Source organism: Silurus meridionalis, chromosome 4, assembly GCF_014805685.1.
Source record: "Silurus meridionalis isolate SWU-2019-XX chromosome 4, ASM1480568v1, whole genome shotgun sequence".
NCBI classification, from domain to species: domain Eukaryota; kingdom Metazoa; phylum Chordata; class Actinopteri; order Siluriformes; family Siluridae; genus Silurus; species Silurus meridionalis.
In genome coordinates this window covers 7,867,052-7,891,459 of record NC_060887.1, presented here as the reverse complement: position 1 = coordinate 7,891,459, position 24,408 = coordinate 7,867,052, and the positions used below count along the sequence as shown (strand labels likewise).

The window sequence follows — 24,408 nt, the reverse complement described above, 5'->3', positions numbered from 1 at the left end:
ACTCAGTATTCAGGAGGAGACGCGCAACAAACGCTTCTGCTTTCTTTCCTCTGTTTTTTTGTTTTTGGTTTTGTCCAAAACGCAGGGGCCGATGGTACCGCAGATGTTTTGGCCCTCGTGTGTGGAAGAGAGTGAATGATTGTTGGGCTTCTTATTCATTGTGAGGGGTTGGGGGGGGGATTGGTGGTCTATGAGAGCACGGATACAATAAAAGAGAAAGTTGCTGCATGCGATCACGTTTTGGATGTTGAACTTACAGGGGTTGGTGAAACATCTGGATTCGGGGGTGAGCACCTGAGGACTTCAGGGATGGGGAGGGAAAATATAGGAACAAATATAATAATAATAATAATAATAATAATAATAATAATAATAATAATAAAAATATAAAAAAATAATTATAATTATAATATCATAATCATTATTATTGAAATGATTACTATTGTATTGTATAATTATTTTGTAATTTTCCAATAAGAAGAAGAAGAAGAAGAAGAAGAAGAATACATAAACGACCACTAAATATAATTAAATATTATTATTATTATTATTATTATTATTATTATTATTATTATTATTATATAAACTTCCTCTGCCCTTAGTCCTTTTTGCGGCATTATAAATGCCAGTCGGCTCGCGCTGATGATTGGGTGCTGTGAAGTGGTGGTGGTCGTCGCGGTGAAGGTGGGCTCTCTCTCTCTCTCTCTCTCTCTCACACCGACCAGCCGTCTGATTAACCATCACCTCCGACTCTGATTGGACCCCGCGTAGTAATTATTCTCCGAAAAATGCAAATGACCCCATTGAGTGGCCTCGCGATCTTTGATCTATTCAAACCCAGCACTTACAACACAGCCCACCCCCCAAACCCGCCGCCCAAAACACACACTTGCCCATGTGCCCCCCCTCCCATAAAATTCACAAATAAAAGAGTTGTTAAAGTGGTGTACAGGTTTCTACCTACAGGTGAACACACCGCTTGAAGGTGTTGGAGGACGGATGTGGTGGAGAAGAATGGAGGATGAGGATGCCTTGATGAGGAGGGTGCAACCGTGGATAGAGGTCAAAGTGGTCCGGTCGCACTCGACGTGAAGGGATGAGTGCTCGTTCCTGGCAAGGCCTTCATCATCATTATCAATGTCATCATCATCATCATCATTGTTCATCAGTAGGAAAATTGCTCTATTACTATCCTTTTTATAATAATTGTATTATTCTATTTTATATATATATATATATATATATATATATTTATATATATTTATATATATAATTAGTAGTAATTTTTAATAGAGGTTATTAAATAAATAACATTTGATGACATTAAAAAAGAAAAAATCAATTAAATAATGATTATAACAATTATAATTTTTTTAAAACCAAAAACAGTTTGTTTTTATTTCTCGGTTCTAAAAACAGTCCACATTTTTGTTATTTTGTTATATTGTCGTGAAATCATAGCAACACAATTTTGTCTTCTTCATGCTCTTGGGTTTGTACATGCGGCTCACGTGAACCCTTTGATAGGTTCAAATTTTGCCTAAACCATCCATGACCCAAACCAGAACCTCCTGGCAGAGGCCACCCATTACCAGACTTTACAACATGCTCATGATGTGACCCACCAAAAAAGTTATGTGTTTAATAAATCTGTCTGAAAATGATTCTATAATTCCTGTAAAAACGTTTAAAACATTTCTTTTTTTTATTTCAATTTCAGTGCAAATTCATTCTCAGGTTCATTAAATAAAAAAAAAAACACTCAATGTCTTTCTAAATAGACGAAAATGCAGGTCGCCCCCTTGTGGTCGAAAAAAATATCCCCAACCGATAATAATCTCATGACCGGAAACTAAAGTCGGTTGTGTGACTTTATAAAATAATGTGATGAAATAAATCTTCCACAAAAAACAATCCTTCAACCATACAAACAAAGCTGTCGAATTAATGCAAGAAAAGGAATGCATGTTAGCGTGAAAAGCTGATAATGATATAATAATATCTCCTTCTCCACGTTACTATGATGAGCGGAAAGCCGACAGTACGCTTTTTGCTTTAGCGCTAATGAATGTAACCTCGAAACTCCAGCATTAGGTAATTCTTCAGAAACGTGGGCAGACCCAATTTAGGCACCACTTTGTGCAGACGTCCTTCCAGATACGTACGGATCCTGTGGCGAGCCAGGTGCTGTAGCGACCGTGGAGTGTTGGCCAGGGCGAACACAGACTCATAGAAGCCTTGATGTTCCTGTAGAGGGAACCACAAAAGTTACATTTCAATACCCAAGCAACATGTACAAATTCAATTGGTCCATTTTTAACATTTTATGTTACAGAGAAACCTTGAAGGACAAACACTGAAGACTCATGGGGGAACCACATGAACCACGTTAGGTAAACCTCTGCATATCCATTAAATCTGTTCGTAATTTGTTTTGATTACGTTCAAGTCATCGGTCAAGTACTTTGAATGAAACAAATACACCGAAACGACGAAAGTGTGTTGGCGATGACGATCATTCCAAATTTTGTTCCCTTCTTCTGGAAAGGCTTCCACGAGACAGTAAGACTAGCTTTGTTTACACAAAAGTACTTTATTTATCTGTGTTTACACGCTATCCCCTTCAAGACAATCCCCTTGCACAATTTTGGACCCAATCAACAGAAAAAGGGCGCAGTCTGCAAATCTGGAGAGTAGGGTGGGTGCGGAAGTGAGATTGTGTGGATCGCTCTCCGATGATCATCATGCACGAGTTGCTGAATGGTTTCGACATTTTTAGGGGTCGAGCTCTTTAAAAGTGATCTCTCGTTGTCTTCCAGTGACGCTCTTCCGCTGTTAAAAACATTCAAAACACCTCAAACTGTTTGTTGCAGCATCACCAAATACCAAACGTACGTCGTGTCAAACGTCTCTGTGGCCCAGTTTCACTGCCGAATTTCACGTTTCCTCTGACTTGCTGTCCGTAATGAAATAATTGACTTGGTAATGCACGTGGTCCAGTTACACCAGTTACACCAGAATAGCACCAGTTACACTATCATACCTGCGTTATGTTATTTCTTCCTACCTGGAACACCTCTGGAGGAACGGCCTCTTCCCACCGATCGTTGACTTTGAGTTGGCTGTATGCATTCAGCAGCACTTCTATTGTCCGTGGTGACACACAACAGTACTTCAGGACCTGGAATTGACACATGACAGGCATTCAGATCGATCGACTGTTTTGGGGAACTGAACAAGGACAGGCCTTAAGGAACGTGGATACATAAAAGAACTGGGGGAAATGGTAGATCAGTGGGTTGGGTTACTTATCGGAAGGTTGGGGGGTCAAGCCCTAGTATCGGCAAGCTGCCATTCTTGGGCACTTTAGCAAGGCCCTTAACCCTTTATGCTCCAGAGGTGCTGTATTCTAGCATCGCTGCGATATGCAAAGACAGATTTTGCACCTGGTGTAAGGTACATGTGACCTCTTTTCTTGCTTTCTAATCAGTAATATTACATGACATTCCCTGCCTAGTCCTTCCTGTAGTACCATTGTACTTAAAACGAATGAAAATATAATAAAAAATAATATCATACCAAATACGCCCCATCTTACATATCAACCCTCACTGAAGAAATAAAATGAATTGATGCATTTGGACAGTCTGGCCATTCCCTGAACTAGCTGGAAAACCGAAGCTGCTCCTCAATCAAGGTAACAACGACAGTTTCCACCTGGAGCGATATCCCCACCTGCTCGGGGGGAAAAAAAAAAGGCCAGAGGTCGGCGGTGCTAGTTGCGAGGGAGTGCAGTGTGGAATAATTAAGCACTTGGCTTGATGAACAGATTGGGCCCCTCTCTGGGGGATTGTCGAGAACTTCTGCAATTAGTGCTAATTAATCTCCTATTAACATTTGCCTCATTAAGAATCAGGCAATTTATCCGGCACAAGTGGGATTCACTGGATGTACAGTACTAAGCGATTTCTACTAGAACAGCATTGAAACAGGGAATGGAATTTGTCCGAATACGTATCGTTTCATGTCAAGTCTCCTGCTTTTATAATCTGCAATTAATACTGAAAATCATTTTAACATTTTTGCTTTCTTTCTATTCTCTTTCTTCCCTTCCTTCCTATATTTTCTATCTTTCTTTTGTCTACCAAGCAAGCACGAGTTCCCAATTTTTTGCTACAATATTTGGACTATATCTATTGGACTTTGAATCCAAAGGTTGTGAGTTTAAATTTTACCCACACCAAGCTGCCACTTTTGGGCCCCTGAGCAAGGCCCATAACTGCTGAGTTGTATGAGTGAGGTAATTGTTATTCGCTCTGGATGAGGGCACCTGGGAAATGCCATGAATTTAAATGTGAATACACTTGACAAAAATCCAAGGTGTTTTCAAGGCAACTATTTGACCCCAAAATCCAGCACTGAGGTCTGTAGGGTCCTGGAATTGTTCTGTGGCTCGTTGAAACCCAAATTCACTGGAGGTTGAAACAGGATTTAGTTTCAACTGTATCCCTAGAATGCAAACGTTCACTGACCTTAGGCAGAGCTCCAGGCCACACTCTGATCGAGCCGTAGTTGAGAAGTTCCTGCACGATCTTCTCGGGCCCATGCTCCAACTTGTAGGCCACCATTTTGAGGATATTGTGCATGGGTGCCTCGCCGCCGTAGTCCATGAGGTTGACCGAGGCGCTGTTGCGGAGCAGCAGCTCCACAATCTCAGGGTTGGCGTTTCTACACGCCATGTGTAGAGGGGTGTGTTTGTCAGTGTCGCACATGCTCACGTTCGCCCCAGCGTCCACCAGCCGCTGGCACACTCGGGCGTAGCGCTCCAGAGCAGAGTGCTCTTGGGGCTGCGAACATGCCGTGTTCAGGGCCGTTTGTCCTTCATCGTTCTGCAGCTCCACTGCTGCACCGTGACGCAGGTACAGATCCACGTGGGCCAGAAGGCCGTGACGCGCAGCGACGTGCAACGGCGTGTTGTTCTCATCCACGCTGCGGCCGTTTATCGCCCCGCCAAACTGGATGATGCGCCGGGCACACCTGGCACAGGCAAGGCAGAGATATAACGCTAGGTGACCTACTTTCACCCCCCCCCTTTTATAATCTATCCAACTGCAGTGATTATTTTTCTTTTTTTATTCTTGTCTTTCTTTATTTTGTTTTCTTTATTTCTTTTATTTTCGTTTCCTTATTTCATTTTCTTTTTTATTGTCATATCTTTCTTTCTTCACGTCTTTCCCATTTTTAGTTTTTTCTTATGTTGATTCTTTTTTGTCCCTTTTTTTTATCAAAAATAAATGAAAAAACGTTCCTATTTCCTTTTATGTTTTCTTTCTTTTTTCTTGTTCTTTCTTTTTTATTTGTTTTTTTTTCTTTCTTTCTTTCTTTCTTTCTTGTTCTTTCTTTCTTTTATTTGTTTTCTTTTTGTTTTCTTTCTTTCTTTTTCTGTCTTTCTTTCTTTCTTTTATTTGTTTTCTTTTTATTTACCTTTTCTTTCTTTCTTTCTTTCTTTCTTTCTTTCTTTCTTTCTTTCTTTCTTTCTTTCTTTCTTTCTTTTATTTGTTTTCTTTTTGTTTTCTTTCTTTCTTTCTTTCTTTCTTTCTTTCTTTCTTTCTTTCTTTCTTTCTTTCTTTCTTTCCCAGAAATATACATTTATATTGTTGAAAGCATATCTGTTTTTGCTAAAGACAGGAAGTGAGTTATCAGTTACGCTACATTTGCTCTGCTACACTCAGTATTGATCTTGTGAGTTTTCCTCGTGTGCAGGAGTGAAATAAATGCGGACCACTCACTCCAGGGACTCGGGCTCGGTGCAGAGGTGCAGGGGCATCAGTCCGTCCTCGTTCACAGCGTTGGCATTGGCTCCGTACTCTAACAGCACTTTAACGCAGTCCGGCTGGCACTCCTGGCACGCTTCGTGCAGCGCAGTGCTGCCCCCGGGGGCAAAATCCACACTGGCCCCTCGCAGGAGAAGGTGCCTCAGGCAGTCAGTGAAGCCTCTTCCAGCTGTGATGTGCAGGGGCGTGGTCAGATCCTGCTCGTAGGTCAGAGACCACAGTCCTGAAGACGAGACGAAACCACAAATAAAACACCAGAGACATCAACATCTTTTCTTGTCCTTTCTTTCTTTCTTTCTTTCTTTCTTTCTTTCTTTCTTTCTTTCTTTCTTTCTTTCTTTCTTTCTTTCTTTCTTTCCTTGCTTTTCTTTCTTTTCATTCTTTATATTATTCGCTTTTTTCTTTCTTTCTTTATAGATTTTGTTTTAAGAAATAACAAATGAACCATGAGAGAAATCAACATCTGTCTTTTTTTCTTTTCATTTGGTCTTCTTTTCATTTGTTTATTGTTTCTTTAATACTTTTTGTCTTTTTATTTATTTATTTCAATATATATTTTTTCTTCTCTTCTTTCTTTCTTTCTTTCTTTCTTTCTTTCTTTTTTCTTAACCCTAATTTGTTATTTCTTTCTTTAATTCTTTTTGTCCTTTATTTATTTTTATTTCACGTTCTTTCCTACTTTCTTTCTTTTTTGTCTTTCCTTTTATTTGTTCTTTCTTACTTTCATTCCTTTTTTTTGGCCTCTTTTTAATTTTCTTTTCTTTCTCTTTTTGTCCTTATCCTTTTTTTTCTCTAAAAGAAACAACAAATAAATCATCATAGAAATCAACATCTGTCTTTCTTTCTTTTGCTTTTCTTTCTTTCTCTTTTTTTTGTTTCTTTATATATATATATATATTTTGTTGTTGTTTGGTTTTTTTTTTTTTTTTTTTTTTCCTTTTCATTCTTTACTTTCTTCTCCAAAAAAAAAAAAAAAAAAATCATTATACCCAAAACCCCATAATGAGCACAATTTCTCGTGTCCTAAACACCTACTTGTCCTGAAACAGTGTTTACTGCCACTGGAGACTCCTTCCATAAATAGTAACATAAATGTCCTCTCAAAAACACTTCTCCATAAGCTTCTTATCGTCTTTCTTCTAGAAAATAATAACGTTAACACATTAAAGCACGCAACCTTTCGACCAATCAGAGTGGAGCATTCCGCAGTTCTGTACGTACTCAACCCTTTGTAGTTGAACCTGAAGTTCTTCCACTCTTCGATGTCACTGGTGTCATAAATCGCTTCCAGAAGGTGAGCGTATTCGGGATCATCGATAATACTGAGAATCCGGACCTCGTCGCCCACCAGGAGCGAGTTCCAGAACTGCAGAACCCATCCGGAAGCTTGTGCGGTCATGATCACGTCGGTGCGATATTTCTTCTGCTTCTTGAATTTAATCTTCGGCCCCATGGTCTGGAGAGAAGCAGCTGGACAGATGACTGAAAGGTTTTCAACGTCTTGTTGTGATTTTGTTTTGACCGGTTGTTTCCCCTGTGTGATCTTTGGATCCTCTGAGCTCTGTTTGCATGGACGGCTCTATTTTAAGGCTCCGTGACTGTTATGTAACCTGCTGGCGGAGCAGAAGGAGGCAGGAGGCAGTTGTTAAATTTTCACAACATGAGATTTATCTGCTCTCATGCCAGTCTTATTAGTGTTCTTATTAGTGCTCCACCAGAGATCCCTATCTTCTTCTTCTTCTTCTTCTTCTTCTTCTTCTTCCCATTAAACTGTCTGGCAAACACCTGTGAAATTTGGCGTCCTGATTGGGAAACGTCTACTCAACATTATAAGATTATGTTTATAACTTTATATCTTTCAGACCCATCTGTCATTTTTTTAAATTATTAGATTGTTTTTGTGGATTTTCTTTTACTTTTCTTCACCAATTTCTTAATTTTTTTTTATTTTATTTCTTTCTTTCTTTCTTCTCCGTTGTTTAATTTATTTAAATGTATTTTCATTCCTTTTTTTTTCTTTCTTTCTTTCTTTCTTTCTTTCTTTCTTTCTTTCTTTCTTTCTTTCTTTCTTTCTTTCTTTCTTTCTGATTTATCTTTTTCTCCTGCATTGTTGTCTGTCTGTCTTTCTTTCTTTCTCTTTCTTTCTTTCTTTCTTTCTTTCTTTCTTTCTTTCTTTCTCTCTCTCTCTCTCTCTCTCTTTCTTTCTTTCTCTTTCTTTCCTTTATTTTTGTTCTAGCCATTTTTATAATATTCATTTGCTCTGATGGGATTTCTCCTACTGTTAATGATAGCTCCGCCTCGGCCATCCAGACATTCTTTATGTATTAACTTGCTTTGATGGATTTTTTCCTACTTTCATCACCAATGTCTTTCTATCTTTCTTTCTTCTATCTTTTCCTCCCTTCCTTCTTTTCTTTATTACTTCCTTCCTTATTTCTATCCAGACATTATTTTCTCATTCTTTCTGCATTTCCTTTTAATAAAAGATTTAAAACCTTTTTTCTTATAGATCCATTTGCTTTTTTTTTCTTATTTCTGTTTATTCATTTCCCCATTTTATTACTTTTCCTATTTTAATCCTCCCATCTACTGTCTGTCGACTGTATCTTTCTTTCTTAATTTTTATTTTTATTTCTATTTTCCTTGACATTTGTATGGCAACATGTTCATAAGCTGCTGAGTCATTGGTTATTTTTGCATACACACACACACACACACACACACACACACACACACACACACACACATAAACATATACTCAATATACTCATATATATATATATATATATATATATATATATATATATATATATATATATATATATATATATATATAGTCAAGCCAAATCCATGTACCTCTTATTTTGCCATCAGCGACCCAGCGCATGGCTCCTCCCTCAGGTTTGATGACCACTTTATCAGGTGAATATTTGGGGAACAGCTTCTTCACCGCCTCCAAATCTCCAGTGTACAGTGCGTTCTGCACCACCAGATCACAGCACACCAGCGGCATCGAGGCTACCTCCTGGTTCCTCCTGGAGACTGTGTCTCTTTCCCGAGCCTCTTTCCTCAGCAGGTAGCTGTTGACAGTTGGCTCGATAAACTTCATCTGATGCCTGCGTCTCTCCAGAAGGTCTCGTTCCTGTTCCAAGGAACGCAACGCCATCGGAGTAAAAACAAAGCTCTGGCTAGACATGCTGAAAGGAAAAAGCGATATGGATCCCGTCTTTGTACCCAAACAGAATGCGTGTCCTACTGCCTCAGTTCGCTGGAGTTGTTTTGATATTCGATCTCAGATGGGCCTCGCTGCCTCTGAGCTCCAACCTATTTTTAAGGCAGTCACATGGACAGCGCATGCCAGGTTTAGACCTTCTGCATACTGAAAGTGTGACGAGTCCACTGTACACTACTGTGCACTTTGTCATGTGATTCCTATTTTATCCAAGAATGTAGTGGTGGAGAACAAAACAACATCCTTTGCCTGCAAAACAGCATCCACCAGGTTCCAAACATCTTGAAGAACGGACCATGGGTGTAATCTGCCTCAAATCTCTTCATGTAATCCCAGACAGACTCGAGATTGGAGACCTCCCATGATGGAGAAGTATCTGCCTGGAATTCTCCGCATTGAGGACACCATTAATCCAGACCAAATCTTAAACTCCATTTGCAGAAATGCAGCCCTGAACTCGTCCAGGAATCTGCTGCTGTTTTTCTGTACCCAGTTCCTCTGTTTTCATGCAGTCAAATCTCTTAGTCTTGTTTCCATGTTGGAGGTCTGGCTTTTTGGCTGCAATAATTCCAAGAAGACCACTTCTGACCAAACATTTGAAGTAAATATGTATACCTGGGTCCCACTGACTTCCAGTTCTTTGCTGATGGCACTGCTGGACATCTCCTAATGTTCATGGGAAGTACACAAGATGTGTTTTTCATCAACTGCATTAAGCTTCCTTAGTGGTCTACTGCGTCTACGGACCTCAACATCGCCTGTTTCTTTGTGTTTCTTCAAAATAGCCTGAAGAGCACATCTTGAAACCCCAGACTGCTTTAAAGTTACCTAGCTGATGCAGTAGAACCGACTTATGTCGTGCTACTGTGCTCAGTCCTCCACAACCTTATTATAGCAAAGTTTGGCTGTTCCTCATCCAGTTTGAACCCCCGGAAACGTTGGTTCATCCTACACATGAATCTGATCCTACAAAATCCTTGACTTTGTGCAGAAAGGAAGAACTGAAAGCCAAACGGTGGTCCCACCAAAAGTGGGACCACAACTTTTGCATAGTATATTATTTTGTACAACAGAGAATACAACAATGAAGCTTACCATGACTTTGATGGTTGGGGGAGGGGCTACAGCTGCTTTCTTTGCATATTAATGAGATTTACCGATTTCAAACGGAAAAAGTTTAGTCCTTCACCGCAAGCGAAAATGAATTAGTCGTCTGAAAGCCACAGCTTCGCTTCTGGTTTTGCGTCCTGTCAGTTTAAACTTTGACCTGTATGTTTACGGGCCTTGTTCTTGTGCATCAGTTTTAATCAAGTGGGCGGGAATCTGGTCTGTTTTAGAAAGTCTCGCTAGCTAGCATAGAGAAAGTCTCGCTGGGTAGCTAGAGATTCATTTAGTGAACATTTAGTGAGCACCTGTGGGACCCTCAAGCGGAAGGTGGAGTTTTCAATAGGGTTCAGGTCTGGAGACATACTTGGCAACTTCATCACCTCCAGCTTCCTCAGCAAGGCAGTTGTTCTCTCGGTGGTGTGTTTGGTGACGTTATTATTAGCACTCATGCAGCCCTAGACCATGTTGCTACCACCACCATGCTGAACACCATCAATTCTCTCTACGATCTTTTTCTATACGATTATCAATCCGCGACCAATATTATTTGATGTCGGATGATTTCTCCTCGTTAAACCGGTATATGACGTATCGCGACCGTACGGAGACCGAGGCATGTCCAAAAGGACGTGTAGCCTACAGATTAACATGGCAGAGGTAGAGCTAGAGGTAGAAAAGAACGGCTCGTTTTATAGTACCTTTTTTCTTGTTATGCGTCAGAAGGCGGTAGGTCAATTTGACGATTTAGAGGTCCGTCCGAACGAAAGAAATAAAAGCGGAATATCTGTACCGTATTGAATGAATATGTATCTTTAATGTATCGAATTGTTGGCTATGCATCGAGATGCGCCCCAGCGTATATATACCCCTGATTGTGTTCTGCACTGCTGTAATGGCTGTCACATTGACTGAAGGAATCAAAGACTTCCGACTTTGCAAACACACATTACTGGAGAGGGGAAAAAAAGAGAATGAGAGAGAGAGAGAGAGAGAGAGAGAGAGAGAGAGAGCGTTTGAGATTGTTTTTTTGCTGCTGGAGTACATCCTTTTAAATGATACGCATAATGAGTTTATAATATGCATCTGGGCTACCTCCTCTCTACTTTGATGTCTTCCAAATGGCCCGGGTGTCATCAGCAAAACATGTAGGCACTTTCCCGGCCCATTGCCTCCCAAATGTATTTTAAATATCATTCCTCGTAACGCAATTATTTAAAACGTTGAACTAAACACTTACTAATGGGGGGAAAAGAGACAGCGACTTCTACGAATTCATTTCTCAAATGGTGGACATTCCATTTCTGGCGTTTTTTTATTTATTTTTTCATTTTTTTTCTGGGGACTTTCTCGTCCAAGTTTGATGGGGGGGTTGGGTAAAAAAAAAAAAAAAAAAAAAAAAGATCAGTAATGTTTTCAATCGTTCATCTTACTCCCTGCAGACATCCCACATCCCACGGACTTGTGTTACTCCCTGCACAACGACACGACAACTCGCGCACACGAGTCGATTTTGTTGAAAACATTAAGATAAACATAGATGCGGCCATCTGCGGTGCTCTCCGGTCACCGGTCCCACGAAACCAACTAACGATCGGCGGCTTCATCGATACGATCAGGCAATTAGTTCACGCCGATTATCTCGCGCTCGTTCCCAACTCGACTGCTGAGCGTCCCATTAAAACAAAGCGCAAATAAAACAATATATGGGGTAGAGGCTCATCTAGTTGGTGTTGTGAAAACGGCGTTAATAACGCGCTAGCTAATTAATGCGAGGTTGGCGGGAGGGGAGGACTTTGCGGCGGGAGGGTGAGGACTTTTCAAAACGGAGACTAATTGGTCGAGACTAATTTTTACGCAGCGTTTTTACCGGCGTGATTGTTACCATTTTAAAATGAAAAGTCCAAATGTATGCTAACGTGTGTGTGTGTGTAAAGAAGAAAAATCCACCCTGAGTGATGTTTTGTATTTAATCACCGAAGTTCCTTCAGCACTTTCCTTCCATTGCCCATAACGCCCTCATTGTAGCACCGTGCCATTTGGTAATTTCTTCCTTCGATGCAGAATTAGCCTAAGATGTTGGGATGTCTGATCGGCAGGTCTTGAGTTCAAATCCCAGCACTATTTAGCTTCCACTGCTGGGCCATTGAGCAAGGCCCTTGCCCCTCGATTGCTCAGCATTTGTGATGGTCATATCATAGAAAGGGGTAGACCAGTGATTAAGATATTGGCCTTCTGATCACAAGGGTGTGAGTTTAAATCCCAGCATTATTAAGCTGCCACTGCTGAGACCCTGTGCAAGAAACTGATGTTTTTTGTATTTTGCACCATCTGCATAAACCGTCTGGGCATGCAAAAGATACAACGCTATAGACGGCGCGCCATTTCATTAAAGTGGCAACTTTTGGAAGAAAAACACGGCACGGCGCAAATGAGTTGAGACACTTTCCCACTCGGGCCAAATGGGATTCAGGCACAGGAAAAGAGGTCGCCATGCAAACGGTGATTCGAGGCAGAAGCTCGGCTTTGCGTTCGGCCGTTCAGCAATTCCGGCGGGTCGAACGAGAAATAAAAAAAAGGCAAGACAACCTTCCGGCGTTTAAGGCGGTACCTGCCGCGTTTAGCGAGCGATATGTTTGCGCCTTTGATCCCCGTGCGAACGGCGGTGGAGGGGGGGTTGTTGGGGTTGTGGGGGGCTTCATTATGACAATTGAGAGGTCCATATTTCAATCTAATAGCTCTCGATAAATTTAACAATCGATCACAACCTCATTTCATCGCGAGCGCGCCTAATACGCGCTTCCCCGCCAAGTGGAACATTTTCTAATGATGCACTTGCACACCAAAACAATGCGGGGCCCAGTGACTACATTAGTCACTAATGTCCCAATCCATAATGTGCTTATAACGCTCTCCCAAAAGAGAGAGAGAGAGGGGTAGAAAGAGAAAGAGAAATGACTCCAAAGAGAGAGAACAAGGGGGGATCAGCGAGGAACCGGGAGATCACAGGGAAAATGGTCATGATGATGATAGTGCTTAAGACACTGTCATTAATGACCCTATCACGCACGCTGTAATACGTCCGCAGACATGCTCTCATTAGCATACATCAGACCATCAAGCCACATCGCGGGCGCAAGTGCGGCAAGCCGAGGGAGGGGAAGACGGAACGCAACACACCACATTAGCATCCGCCGTTTGCTCAGGCTCTGATTAATGCAAAACAAAAAGCACCATTTATTTTCAAACCAAGGTGCTTCTGCCTCTTCGTCGTCCTCTTCCTCTGCTTGTTTCTTTTTATTCGAATCCCCCAATCCGCAACAGTCCACAGGCTAAGACACGGGTCTAACGTGAATCAATCGTTTTACTAAGCGCTCATTAGCAAAACAACCTTCGGGGCTAATTTCGAAAGGCGCTCCTCAGAATGTTTCTAGTTTATGCAATCCGACTATCATCATCATCATCATCATCATCATCATCAGGAGGAAAAGTCCACAGGAAAAAGACTAAAGAGAATAAATGAATCATTGACATACTGTACATTAGGGTAAGATTCTTTCTTCGTGTATCCCAGCGATTTAAGGAAGCTGGGGTCAGAGCACAGGGTCTGCCATGATACGGTGCCCCCCCAACCCCTGGAGCATTAAGGGTTAGGGGTTAGTAAAATAATTAAAATAATCAAATCACATGGAGAAATGAATTAAACCTTTGAATAAAAAAAATCACGGAACTCAATTACTAAAAAAAAACGTGAAAATAAAGAAATCGGGTTTTTCAATTACCTAAAAAGCATTTGAATCATATGTTTTAAAAAAAAACGTTAAAATAAATGAATCGCACCGAAATAAAAATAAAATTATCAGCAAAAAATAGTGTTATTGAGTAATGTCAAAAAAAAATTTTTTTTAAAAAGTGTACAAATTTTGTGCCAATTTTTTTATTTTTTTTTATTTTATTATTATTATTCAACTGTTAATTTTTTACCCCTCTTTTTTTCTAAATTCTGGAATATTTCCACACTTATTTCACTTATTTATTTTAACTTTTTATAACATGTTATTTAAAAAAATTTTGATGTGTAATTGACAAGAAAATTATTAAAATCTATTTTTTTATTACTTTTTTTTTTTTTTTTTTTTTTACAATTTTCAATGATTTTTTTTTTCTCTTTTAATGTTATTGATTTGTGAATTTATTATCCATTTTTCTTTTTTTTTTCTCTTCTCTAAAGTCTGGAATATTTACACACTTTGGAACTTTTTTTTTTCCACTTCATACATTTTTTTACTTATTTGTTTTGACATCGTTGTTCATTCCTCATTAAGAAAGATCATTTCAAATAAATATATTATATCAATATTAACTATAAATTTTTTTTAAATAAAAAAAAAAAAATGTAATACCAAATCATCTTATTTATTTATATTTATTTTTTTATTTTTTTACATTTCTTAATGAGATTTTTCCTTTATTATTATTTTTGATTTGTGAATTTATTATCAGGTTTTTTTCTTTTTTCTATAAAGAATGATCAGCAGTGATTTAACTACAAATTTACCCGAAACTTAATTTCTGTTGTTTCTTTTTTCTTTATTTCACTTCTATTTCAATGTTCTTTGATGTTTTGCTCCTTACTGCAAACTGTTTGGTCCACGGTCTCCTGAGGATCCAGAGATGAATTGAAACAGCAGCCATTTGAGGAAATGATCATCAGCAGGCATTAGCGTGCGGCTAAATCCACAAATTACAATCTAAACTAAATGTTCTAAACTTTTAGGCCTGAATCTGCTTGGCTTCTTACCTCGAATTAAATCGGTTCAATTAAGCAGAACTTTTTGTAAAGCCGTGGTTCAGAGTTGGAGGTGGTCTGGATCTGGAGAAAGCAAAGTTTCTACCACAAGACTGAAAAGTAAAACTATTTTATTTTCAAAATGTAAAAATTGTGAAGATTTTTTGTTCGCATATATGGGCCCTTGGGCAAGGCCCTTTACCCTCAGCTGCTTAAGCTGTGTAAAGGCTGTTTGCCAAATTCCATAAATGTAAAGGTCTTTTACCTTCTACACAAACATGTAGATTTTCCTCAGGGAACAACCAAAAAAGGACAATATTATAAACAGGTTGTCTTTTTTTTAATTTAATTCTTTTACTGTATTTGAATTTTTGAAATAGTTTACTTTTTCCTTCTGATGTGTACCTTCTATAGTGAATTTTAAAACTCGGTGGTTTGTTGTGAAGACCTCCATCTTAAACCTTCTCATGTGCTGCCATCTATCGTTCATTTGGTGTTACTGCACCTGTATAGTATAAAGAATTTTTTTTTTTTTTTTCCATATGGTGCAAATTCTCTGCCTCCATAAACTCTCAGCCCTGATTACTATTTTTATTAGTTGTATTTTTTTTTTACATTATTTAAATCAGAAAAACACGTATATACTGTTTATTTTTAGAATTTATATGATTTTTTTCATCATTTTTTCATCATCGACTTCATGTTCAGTCACACTCATTTCTTTTACACTATTGTTTTACTTTTTTATTATTCGCATTGTTTTTACTCTTTGTGTGATTTCTATCATTTGTTTTTATTCTTATTTTTTTTCATTTATTTAAGTTTATTTCTTTTCTGATTCCTTTATTAAACTAACAATTTAAAAAATATATAGATATTTTCTCTTTTGTAATATTCTTTTAGATTTCTACAGGGTTTTTTTGTTGTATTTATGATTTGCTTCTATTTTAATTTTTTTTTATTAAAAAAATATATTTCTGCCTTCCTCTGTTTTTATTTATTCCCAAGTTTTCTCAGAGGTCTTTAAGGTTCTATTTCTTTTTATTTAATCATTTATGACATTATTTTACTTTTTATTTGTATTGTTTTTTTTTTCTTTTACAAGCTGAAGGTTTTATTTAATTTACGTTTATTTGCTACCATTTATTTGTTCTTGCTGCTGGTTTTCTGTGGCTACTTTATTTTGTATTTTTTTGATGGTCAGGTCCCACTTTTTTCTTACTTAATTCTTATTTACAACAAATAAATAGATCAGGGAGATTTAATTATGCAGAAAATAAAGTTATGATTAAATAAAAACTAAATAAGTTCACTGCTAGTTTAAATATTAAAACCTTATAAAAAAAAGTTATAAAAAAAACCAAATAAAACTGAATAAGAAAAGTTACTTCTAGTTTTTCCTTTTTTTTACTAGACAACTTTTTTTCAGTTATAAAAATATTTGTTAAAAATTGTTTAGTTTAAATAATTATTCAATTAAAAAAAAAAAAAAACAACAATGAGTTTTGTCCAGCAGGTGGTGCTACTGAGGTAACAAGTGGTGGACCATTGAGGTCGCTCCTGCTCTCTCAAAATGTAGTCAAAAAATTATAGAGACGTTGCGTGTAATTGCAACCTTTGACCAGTAGGTAGTGTGCATTTGTGAAATGTGCATTTCTAGTAGTTGTACAGCTTCAGACTGGGGAGAAAACAATCCTCCATGTATCACTGTATAAACGAATGAACACAAGACCAAGATTTATTGCTGATTTGGTGCAATTTTATTTCCAAAAGTGAAATCAGCCCCGGCTGAAAGACCTGCTCACTTGGAGCTGGTGTACTTGGTGACTGCTTTGGTGCCCTCGGACACGGCGTGCTTGGCGAGTTCCCCGGGGAGCAGCAGGCGTACGGCGGTCTGCACCTCGCGGCTCGTGATGGTCGAACGCTTGTTGTACTGCGTCAGTCTGGACGCCTCGGTGGCGATGCGCTCGAACACGTCGTTCACAAACGAGTTCATGATGCTCATGGCTCTGCTCGAGATCCCTGTGTCCGGGTGCACCTGCAAAATAAAAAACAAAAAAGACTTCTACCTGTACGATCGATTATTCGCGCTGAGCCGATCATGTGATCGCACTGGGGCGCTTGGATTCTTAAAAGCTCCATGTTTTCACGGTTCTCAAGAGTCGCTCATCTACACAAAAACGCTCCATGATCTGCGTGTGAACAAAATGCGACACACAAGTTTTTCAAATCGATTTTGGAGAGCGTTTTCAAAAAGCTCTGGATGGTTTGGTCCAAACACTCACCAAGCCAGAAGATCAAAGTGATTTATCGATCGGTTTAGTCCAATCAGACGGCTTTTAGGATAATTACCGCTTTTTGAGGCTTTGACTCACGTGCATGAGAACGATCTTAAATGTACACTTTTAATCGCGGTTATAAAACTGGAACATACATTGCAGGTTCACACACTGGTTTGTGTTTGGTGAAATTATAAATCCGAACAAAAATCTATTTTTTTTTTTTTTTTTTTTTTACAAAACGTTTTTACCTTTAAATTCCCCCCCCCCATGATACCCGATGATCACATCATAGAAAACAAACCTTCAAGCTTCCAGATACACACTACAATCCTTAGATACCCCCCATGCCCCCCTGTCGGGTGTTAAAAAAAGTGTATATTAAAAACAAAAATTCAACTATAAAAATCTTACCTGCTTTAAGACTTTATAGATATACACAGCATAGGTTTCTCTCCTCTTTCCTTTCCTTTTCGAAGTCTTTTTGTCACCTGCTGCTTTCCCTTTCTTTTTGGTTCCATCGTTTGACATCGTGAAAATTTATTTATTTATTTATTTATTTCCAGCCGGAGAAATTCTCAACTTCAGGCCGAGTCACTATTTTGAGGTGTTCAGCAGAGTTCAGCTGCAGCTCATCACCAATTTAGCACCGTCATCAAGTCTAATTAAACCCTCTGAATTTGCTCCTTCCTGCCCTGGATGCTGAATTGAAGAGCAATTTTTTAAATTTTTTTAATTTAAAACTAAGCATTTAAACGGCATGGCTTTGAAATTGTTCGCCGTGTATTTAGTAAGTCATGTTTTTATATTTATTTATTTATTTATTTATTATAACACTACTTTTCTTTAAAGAAAAATGAACAACTATTAGATTAAATTTGCTGTAACTTTTTCTAAAAAAAAAAAAAAAAAAAAAAAAAAAAAAAATTGTTAATTTTTTATTTATTGTTTTGTCTTGATAAAATAGATTTTTTTTTTTTTTTTTAATGCAGGAATTATTTATTTGTTTTATTTTTTTTTTACAAATATGCTGCCTTTTTTTTATGCTAAAAAAAACAAGAAGGTTATTATTTCTATTTAATATAATTTAATGGTCATGTGACTGGTCACGTGACATCGAATTTTAGGCGGTGGCAGATTTAGGCATGGGAGGCATGGACCCCTGCCTAAATCCTCTTGGATTTTATCTTGGGGGGCATCCAGTGGGAGAAATGACAAGACCTGAAGTGATGTAACGTCAGTAAGAAGAGTTCAATTTATATTATGGATCCAAATTATAATTATGGATATAAAAAAGTAAAAGTCCTGAATGTTGTACTGCAGGTCACATCATTTTTTCTGTCTTCAATGTGGAAACTTTTATTATTATTATTATTATAATAAATTAACTTATTTTGCCTCCTAATGCTACAATAGTTTATTATTTTGTTCTGCACCAGACAGACAAATAAACGTGTGTTTGCCTTAGTGTGTGATGTGGTGTGTGTGTTTGTGTTTGCCCTGATGTGTTCTGTGGTGTGTGTGTGTGTGTGTTTGCCCTGGTGTCTGCTGTGGTGTGTGTGTTGGCCCTGTTGTGTGTTTGACCTGGTGTGTGTATTTGTGCTTTGGTTCAGGTTGGAGAACTAAGCTGATATGAAGCTCATGGGATGTGTGTGTGTGTGTGTGTGTGTGTGTGTGTGTGTGTGTGTGTGTGACAGAGAGAGAGCGAGAGTGTGGACAAGTGATCAGTAAGCAGTGCTCTGTATTTTAGGGATTTGAGCTCAGAGGTGTTTCAGTAAAGAAGTGAAATTTCAGTCAAGTTTTACAAAATTCAATTTGGGTTTCCTCAGGTGGATTGGCGTCTCCGGTTTTGTCCGTGATTAATGGACCAATCTCTCTCTCTCTCTCTCTCTCTCTCTCTCTCAATTTGCATCCTTCTACACTGCTAAAGAAAGAAGAGAGAGGAAAACATTTCCTTTTCCACCTCAGCAGCAGCCTAAAAGGCAAAACAGGCTTTTAAATAATGACCAAAACTGTTAGCGATCTCTTTTCTAGAAGTTTCTAGACTTTGGTTTGTTTTTGTTTTTGTTTGATAATGTCTGCTCTCGGAGAAAGCAGCCAGAAGAGTCTCGAGAGAACCTGTTTTAAAGTTCGTTCAAGCCAAGTGGAAGCTTCCCTTCAGCTTCAATCCACACTTAGCAATGCTTTATGTTTTTAAGTTTTTTTTTTTTTTTTGCTTAAAAAATTCGCAAAAAAATGCGCAATTTTTTACAAAAAAACGAACCCCCCAAAAAGCAATTTTGAATCTTTGACTTTATCCGTAACTCTGAAAACAAGTTCATCGTAGTAGGCGCACATTTCAAATTTCCGCTCCTGTACACCGTAGATATCAGGATTACACCGTTTACTGATGATTAGCACTTTTCGATTAGATTCAACACAGTGCGCTATGAGGAAGATACCACTCTACCTCTGCCATGTTAATCTGTACACTAGCTCAAACAAAAACCACCCTCGCTTGTCCGAAATCTGCAACTCTACACCCCATACCCTAACCCTAGACGGAATAAAAAGCTTTCGAAAGTAGCCAAAAACATAAGCCGACTCGAATGCACGGTTCAGTGGGGTTACACTCGTACTTAGTACTAATGGGTCGTGCCTGAATGCACTGCATGGCCGTTTTTATAAAGGGGTATAATGCAGCTTCAAATGCACATTAAGAGAACAAGAGTCTGGACCCTAGCAACCGAGCTCTGGTTCAGCACCATTAGTCAGAAGAAGAAGGAAGTGTTGAAAAGAAGTCCACAGTATGATTCAGCAAGCCAGAAAGTTTGAACTCGCCTCGTTGAGTCATACGTATGCACAGTTTTCGTGCTGGTAGATTTTTTTCCGAGGGGTTTCAAAACATGCGCATTCTTCTTCTTTATTCGGCTTCTCCCATTAGGGGGCGCCACAGCGGATCGTCCGTCTCCATACCCCTCTGTCCTCTACAGCTGCCTCTTTCAACCCAACTACCTGCATGTCTTCCTTCACCACATCCACAAACCTCCTCCTTGACCTTCCTCTTTTCTTCCTTTCTGGTGGCTCTATCCTCAGCATTCTCCTGCTGATATACCCCATGTCCCTCCTCTGCACATGTCCATCTCAATCTCACCTCCCTCACCTTGTCTCCAAAACCTCCTACATGCGCTGTCCCTCAGAACATACGTATGATCTTCCAAAATGATCAACAGTGTGTATAGCAATTGGATCAGAAGTTTTTAGAAACCAGAACCAATTGCTGGTGATGGGTGTCGGAATGCATTGATATTTGGCACTAATCATCATCAAGCTGATTTTGTCTATTGAAATAGATTTATTAGGCTTCCATAGTTTGGAACACATTCGATCCCCTCACTTGTGGTGGGTCATCAATTCTAGCAGCAGCAGAGGGGAACTGGTACATAACTTTGGACTGGCTGAAGGGAGTCATGTAGAGATGTACCCTGAGGTCCAAACTTTAATATTATTACAGGTAACATATCATGAGGAGTTGATCATGGGGGCACCTGAACAAGTCTAATGGTTGAGCAGCCAGAGTAGGCCTTTTCAAGTCTGCTGTTCCATGGTAGGTTTCTAGTTTGGCGTTTGCGACTTTGCAAACTCAAGATTCATGTCTAAAAAACTTCACCTTTTTAAATGAATGTCATGCCTCGTTCCAGTTACCCGTGGAGTTCTTTGCTTTGAAGTAGCAGAGGGTTTCTCACCTCCAGTCGACCGCTGCGTTTCAGCTGCAGGACTCATCGATCCATGCTTAAAGTAAGGGACTAAGATAGGAACATCTTATCATATGAAAACATCACTGTGGAGGGATGACTAGGAACTAGAAACCTGCAAATGGGTTCTTTCTCAACTGTAAAATATCTTCTATTGAAAATAAAAAACCTTTCACCTGTTTCCTTGAAAAAAACACCAAAAACCCCAGATATAAAAAGTTCCTCGACCTTAATTGTATACCTCCAGGTCCTAATAGAAGCAAGAGATGGTAATCTTCATTATCGGTCGCTCACATTTCTTTATCCTGCAAACTTTGCACTGGACCTGTCCAAGGTTCTGGACAATTTTGTTTCGTATAGTCGGATCCAAGTTAAGAGTCTCAACGAAGTAAATCTTATATATTATATAATTATATTCATATGTTGATGATGGTACAGGGTCTCTGCAGGCTTAATTGTCAAACTTAAGACTTTTACAACTGTTAAGAATGAAATCACATCAAAAACAGACCCAATTACTTTGTTAGCAACTAGCCTGGATTTAAAAAAAACTAAAACAATTTCAGACTTTTTAAAGCCAAATTATCTTCTCACTTTTTAAGACTTTGCAGAAACCCTTTTCCCTTTAGCTTGGTGGCAAAGGCTTTGGATTTTGGATTTGAAGGTCATGAGTTCAAGACCCAGCCACACCAAGCTGCCACTCTTGGGCACTCTGGATAAGGGTATATCTAAGAACAAGTCTTTTAATCTACCTTGCACAACCAGACTCATCACAGATATATGCAAATACATGGTTTTATTGATCTGTCGTCATCATAATCATCTATTTTGGCATTGTGACAGAACAAGCCTTTTTTGACTTCCTTGACTGGCAGCCTGTAAACTCCTGTGTGAATACAGGCAGCCTGTCACTGAGATTTGGCTTCTGCAGTTCTTATTCTGGCAAAACCCAGGAACAGCTGTTTACGTTTCTCAGAAAGGCGGTACGGCAAGCAATAATGAGTGCCTCTCGGTATGTTATGAATCTTCAGCCAAGTATGATTACACACACTCGTTTTCAAAAATGTTCCAGTATTTTCACTTGTGGTTTAGGGGGGAGTTTAGAGGCTGGCAAAACAGACAGCACATGGACTGTGTAGTACTTCTGCATGAGCAAAGAATTTCTTTGCTTTTCCATTTCAAGTCATCATCGATGCCGATTCTTACCGTTTCACGAAATCCAGTGATCCCTGATCGAATGACAAAGCCACCAATTACACAGTTTATAGTAGTTGACTAACATTTTCGTTGAGGAGAAGATTATGGGACCGTAACACATTAGAAGGTGAAAGGGATAACTTGAGGAGTCAGGAATCAGGAACGACCTCGGAGGTGTGTTTATTCGAAAGAACAGGGATGGATGTACGGAAAATTATATAGCATGCACGCTCACACCCACTCACTCAGCAGGACGCTGTCTGTAAAAAGCCTCGCTATCTCCGTACTGAACGGGCTCAATCATTCCTGATTTTCAGTCGTGTACTGCAAAACACACGGCATATAAATAGCCCCGGTGTTTGTCGCATGCAGGTGAAAGTGTTCATTCATTATGTTGCTTGTTCTCCAAGTTTGAAAGAGAAAGAATGTTCTATAATGTCCTCTGGTCCTAGTGTCCTGGAGACTTTGGAATCGGGCATGGCCTGATGCCCATAGTGTGTATCCATCTTGACTTGTCTTCAACAACAACTCTTACTGTTTTATAGCTAGCATGTATCCACACACTTGCTGCCACAGAGGCAGGTTCCTGCAGGTTCCCCAACAGGAGGGATATCACCAGTAAACTCTTCTATATGCTCCACCTTGTGTATGTTCGTATGCTGGATCCTGCATTGTAACTATATCATTTGTCACTAACCTAATGAGAGGTGAAGTGAATAACACTGATTATCTCTTCATTAGTGCACCTGTTAGTGGGTGGGATATATTTGGCAGCAAGTGAACATTTTGTCCTCAAAATTGTTGTTCGAACCAGGAGAAATAGGCAAGCATAAGGATATGGGCAAGTTTTAAAAATTATGTCTAGACGACTGGGTCAGAGCATCTCCAAAACTGCAGCTCTTGTGGGCTGTTTCCTGGTCTGAAGTGGTCAGAATCTATCAAAAGTGCTTCATGGAAGGAACAGTGGTGAACCGCCGACAGGGTCGTAGAGGCTGGTCCGTGTGGTCCCACGTTTGGCAGTAGTCTTCGAAATTTACTTGTCATGGAAACACAAAGGACAGCAACCAAAGACTATCTAATTCCATTGACTGCGTTGTTTCCCAATGTGAGATGGTCTGCTGCAATTTTTCCAAGCGCTTCATCCACAAGAAACTTCAGTGGTCCGTATCAATTATTAATTCCAGGTGTGAACAGACCCCAAGGAACCCCTCCTCAAGGGTCTTTATGTTTGATGCACTGCACCTTACATTAACCAGAACATTATGTGGCGGAAACAACAGTGCCCCAGGAATGATGAGGTTGTAATTTGGTGGGCCACGTCTTGCGCTAGGTCAGCAAAACTTTTGCGATATGATCCACTCGTTATGACAAACAAGTCCAGGTTGATCCAAGACCAAGACGGATCTTATGATCGCGGCGGAAACAAGACCAGCTGTGTATTGATTCGGTAGTGTAGAAGGCCATTAATTTGCTTTTATTGACTAGCGTAAGGTTTGCAATTTTGCAGCGATCGTGAATGTAGTGAAGACGGCATGCGAAGACGTGGGCGAAATTTCCAGGAAAAAACAATGTTGAGTGTAAATTGATATATCTTGTCTCACATGTCCAATCTATATGTCGACTCCATTATTCGAACAAAGTAAAACCATGTGACATTTTATGGCGGAAAAAGATTTGCGGCGTTGGCATTTCCTTTCTGTGTTTGTTTCGCATTTTTGAATGGAACTCCCCTGAAGCTCGAACTTTTCTAGTGGGTTTTTGCGCTAAATTGTCGGTTAAAAAATTGGAACCAAGTTGTTTCATCGCACCATCTTGTTGTTAATGTTTGGCATGGAAGATTTTGTTCCTTATATAAATAATTACATAAATCTGCAGTTTGCAGCATCAAGCTGTTCAGGCATTCGGGTTGCTTCTTGTATACCACGGAATTAGATTTTTCAACCTAAAACGTATCCATTAATGGATTTGATAAAAAGGTATGTTATGCATTGTGTTATTTTTAATAAATAACAAATGTTAGTTTTTTGCAAATTGCCACACATTTTCATATCACCCTGGTCCATGCATCAGTGTCACTAATTGACTATTTAGACTACATCCTCCCACGTGAAAATACCACTCTCTCCAACAACAAAAAAAAAAAAGAAGGCTTGACCTGTGGGTTTCTGCAGGAAAGCTGAACGAATTGCACTCTGGAGATTTGACAAGTATGAAATTTTTGTTTCGCGAATGCCGATAG

General features: G+C 39.1%; 2 protein-coding genes across 3 annotated transcripts; both read right to left on the bottom strand.

Annotated features, from left to right (window-relative positions):
- Nucleotides 1-1,682: 1,682 nt before the first annotated feature.
- On the bottom strand, nucleotides 1,683-9,700 carry asb10 (ankyrin repeat and SOCS box containing 10). Of its 2 annotated transcripts, none has more exons than XM_046846629.1 (5): nucleotides 8,691-9,700; nucleotides 5,790-6,057; nucleotides 4,533-5,037; nucleotides 3,068-3,181; nucleotides 1,683-2,247 (listed from the first exon to the last, which is right to left on the bottom strand). In XM_046846629.1, the coding sequence occupies exons 1-5, from the start codon at nucleotides 9,028-9,030 to the stop codon at nucleotides 2,062-2,064; spliced, it is 1,413 nt and encodes a 470-aa protein (XP_046702585.1). In that variant the 5' UTR covers nucleotides 9,031-9,700; the 3' UTR covers nucleotides 1,683-2,061. The 2 variants fall into 2 exon arrangements, with proteins under 2 accessions (XP_046702585.1, XP_046702586.1); XM_046846630.1 differs by lacking the exon at nucleotides 8,691-9,700 and adding an exon at nucleotides 7,056-7,374.
- A 6,996-nt stretch (nucleotides 9,701-16,696) lies between these two features.
- zgc:92591 (uncharacterized protein LOC436997 homolog) lies at nucleotides 16,697-17,884 on the bottom strand. The gene is made up of 2 exons (XM_046846656.1): nucleotides 17,653-17,884; nucleotides 16,697-16,997 (listed from the first exon to the last, which is right to left on the bottom strand). Exons 1-2 carry the CDS (start codon nucleotides 17,767-17,769, stop codon nucleotides 16,761-16,763), a joined length of 354 nt encoding a protein of 117 aa, XP_046702612.1. The 5' UTR covers nucleotides 17,770-17,884; the 3' UTR covers nucleotides 16,697-16,760.
- Between the last annotated feature and the right edge of the window lie 6,524 nt (nucleotides 17,885-24,408).

Bases quoted from the DNA above. Each gene is read 5' to 3' on its own strand.
- zgc:92591 (XM_046846656.1), bottom strand. From the start codon at position 17,769: ATGTCAAACGATGGAACCAAAAAGAAAGGGAAAGCAGCAGGTGACAAA. The intron at 16,998-17,652 runs GTAAGATTTTTA...TTTATTTTGCAG, and splicing joins TCTATAAAGTCTTAAAGCAG to GTGCACCCGGACACAGGGAT.
- asb10 (XM_046846629.1), bottom strand. From the start codon at position 9,030: ATGTCTAGCCAGAGCTTTGTTTTTACTCCGATGGCGTTGCGTTCCTTG. The intron at 5,038-5,789 runs GTGAGTGGTCCG...TGCCTGTGCCAG, and splicing joins ACCGAGCCCGAGTCCCTGGA to GTGTGCCCGGCGCATCATCC. The intron at 3,182-4,532 runs GTCAGTGAACGT...TGTCAATTCCAG, and splicing joins GGCCTGGAGCTCTGCCTAAG to GTCCTGAAGTACTGTTGTGT.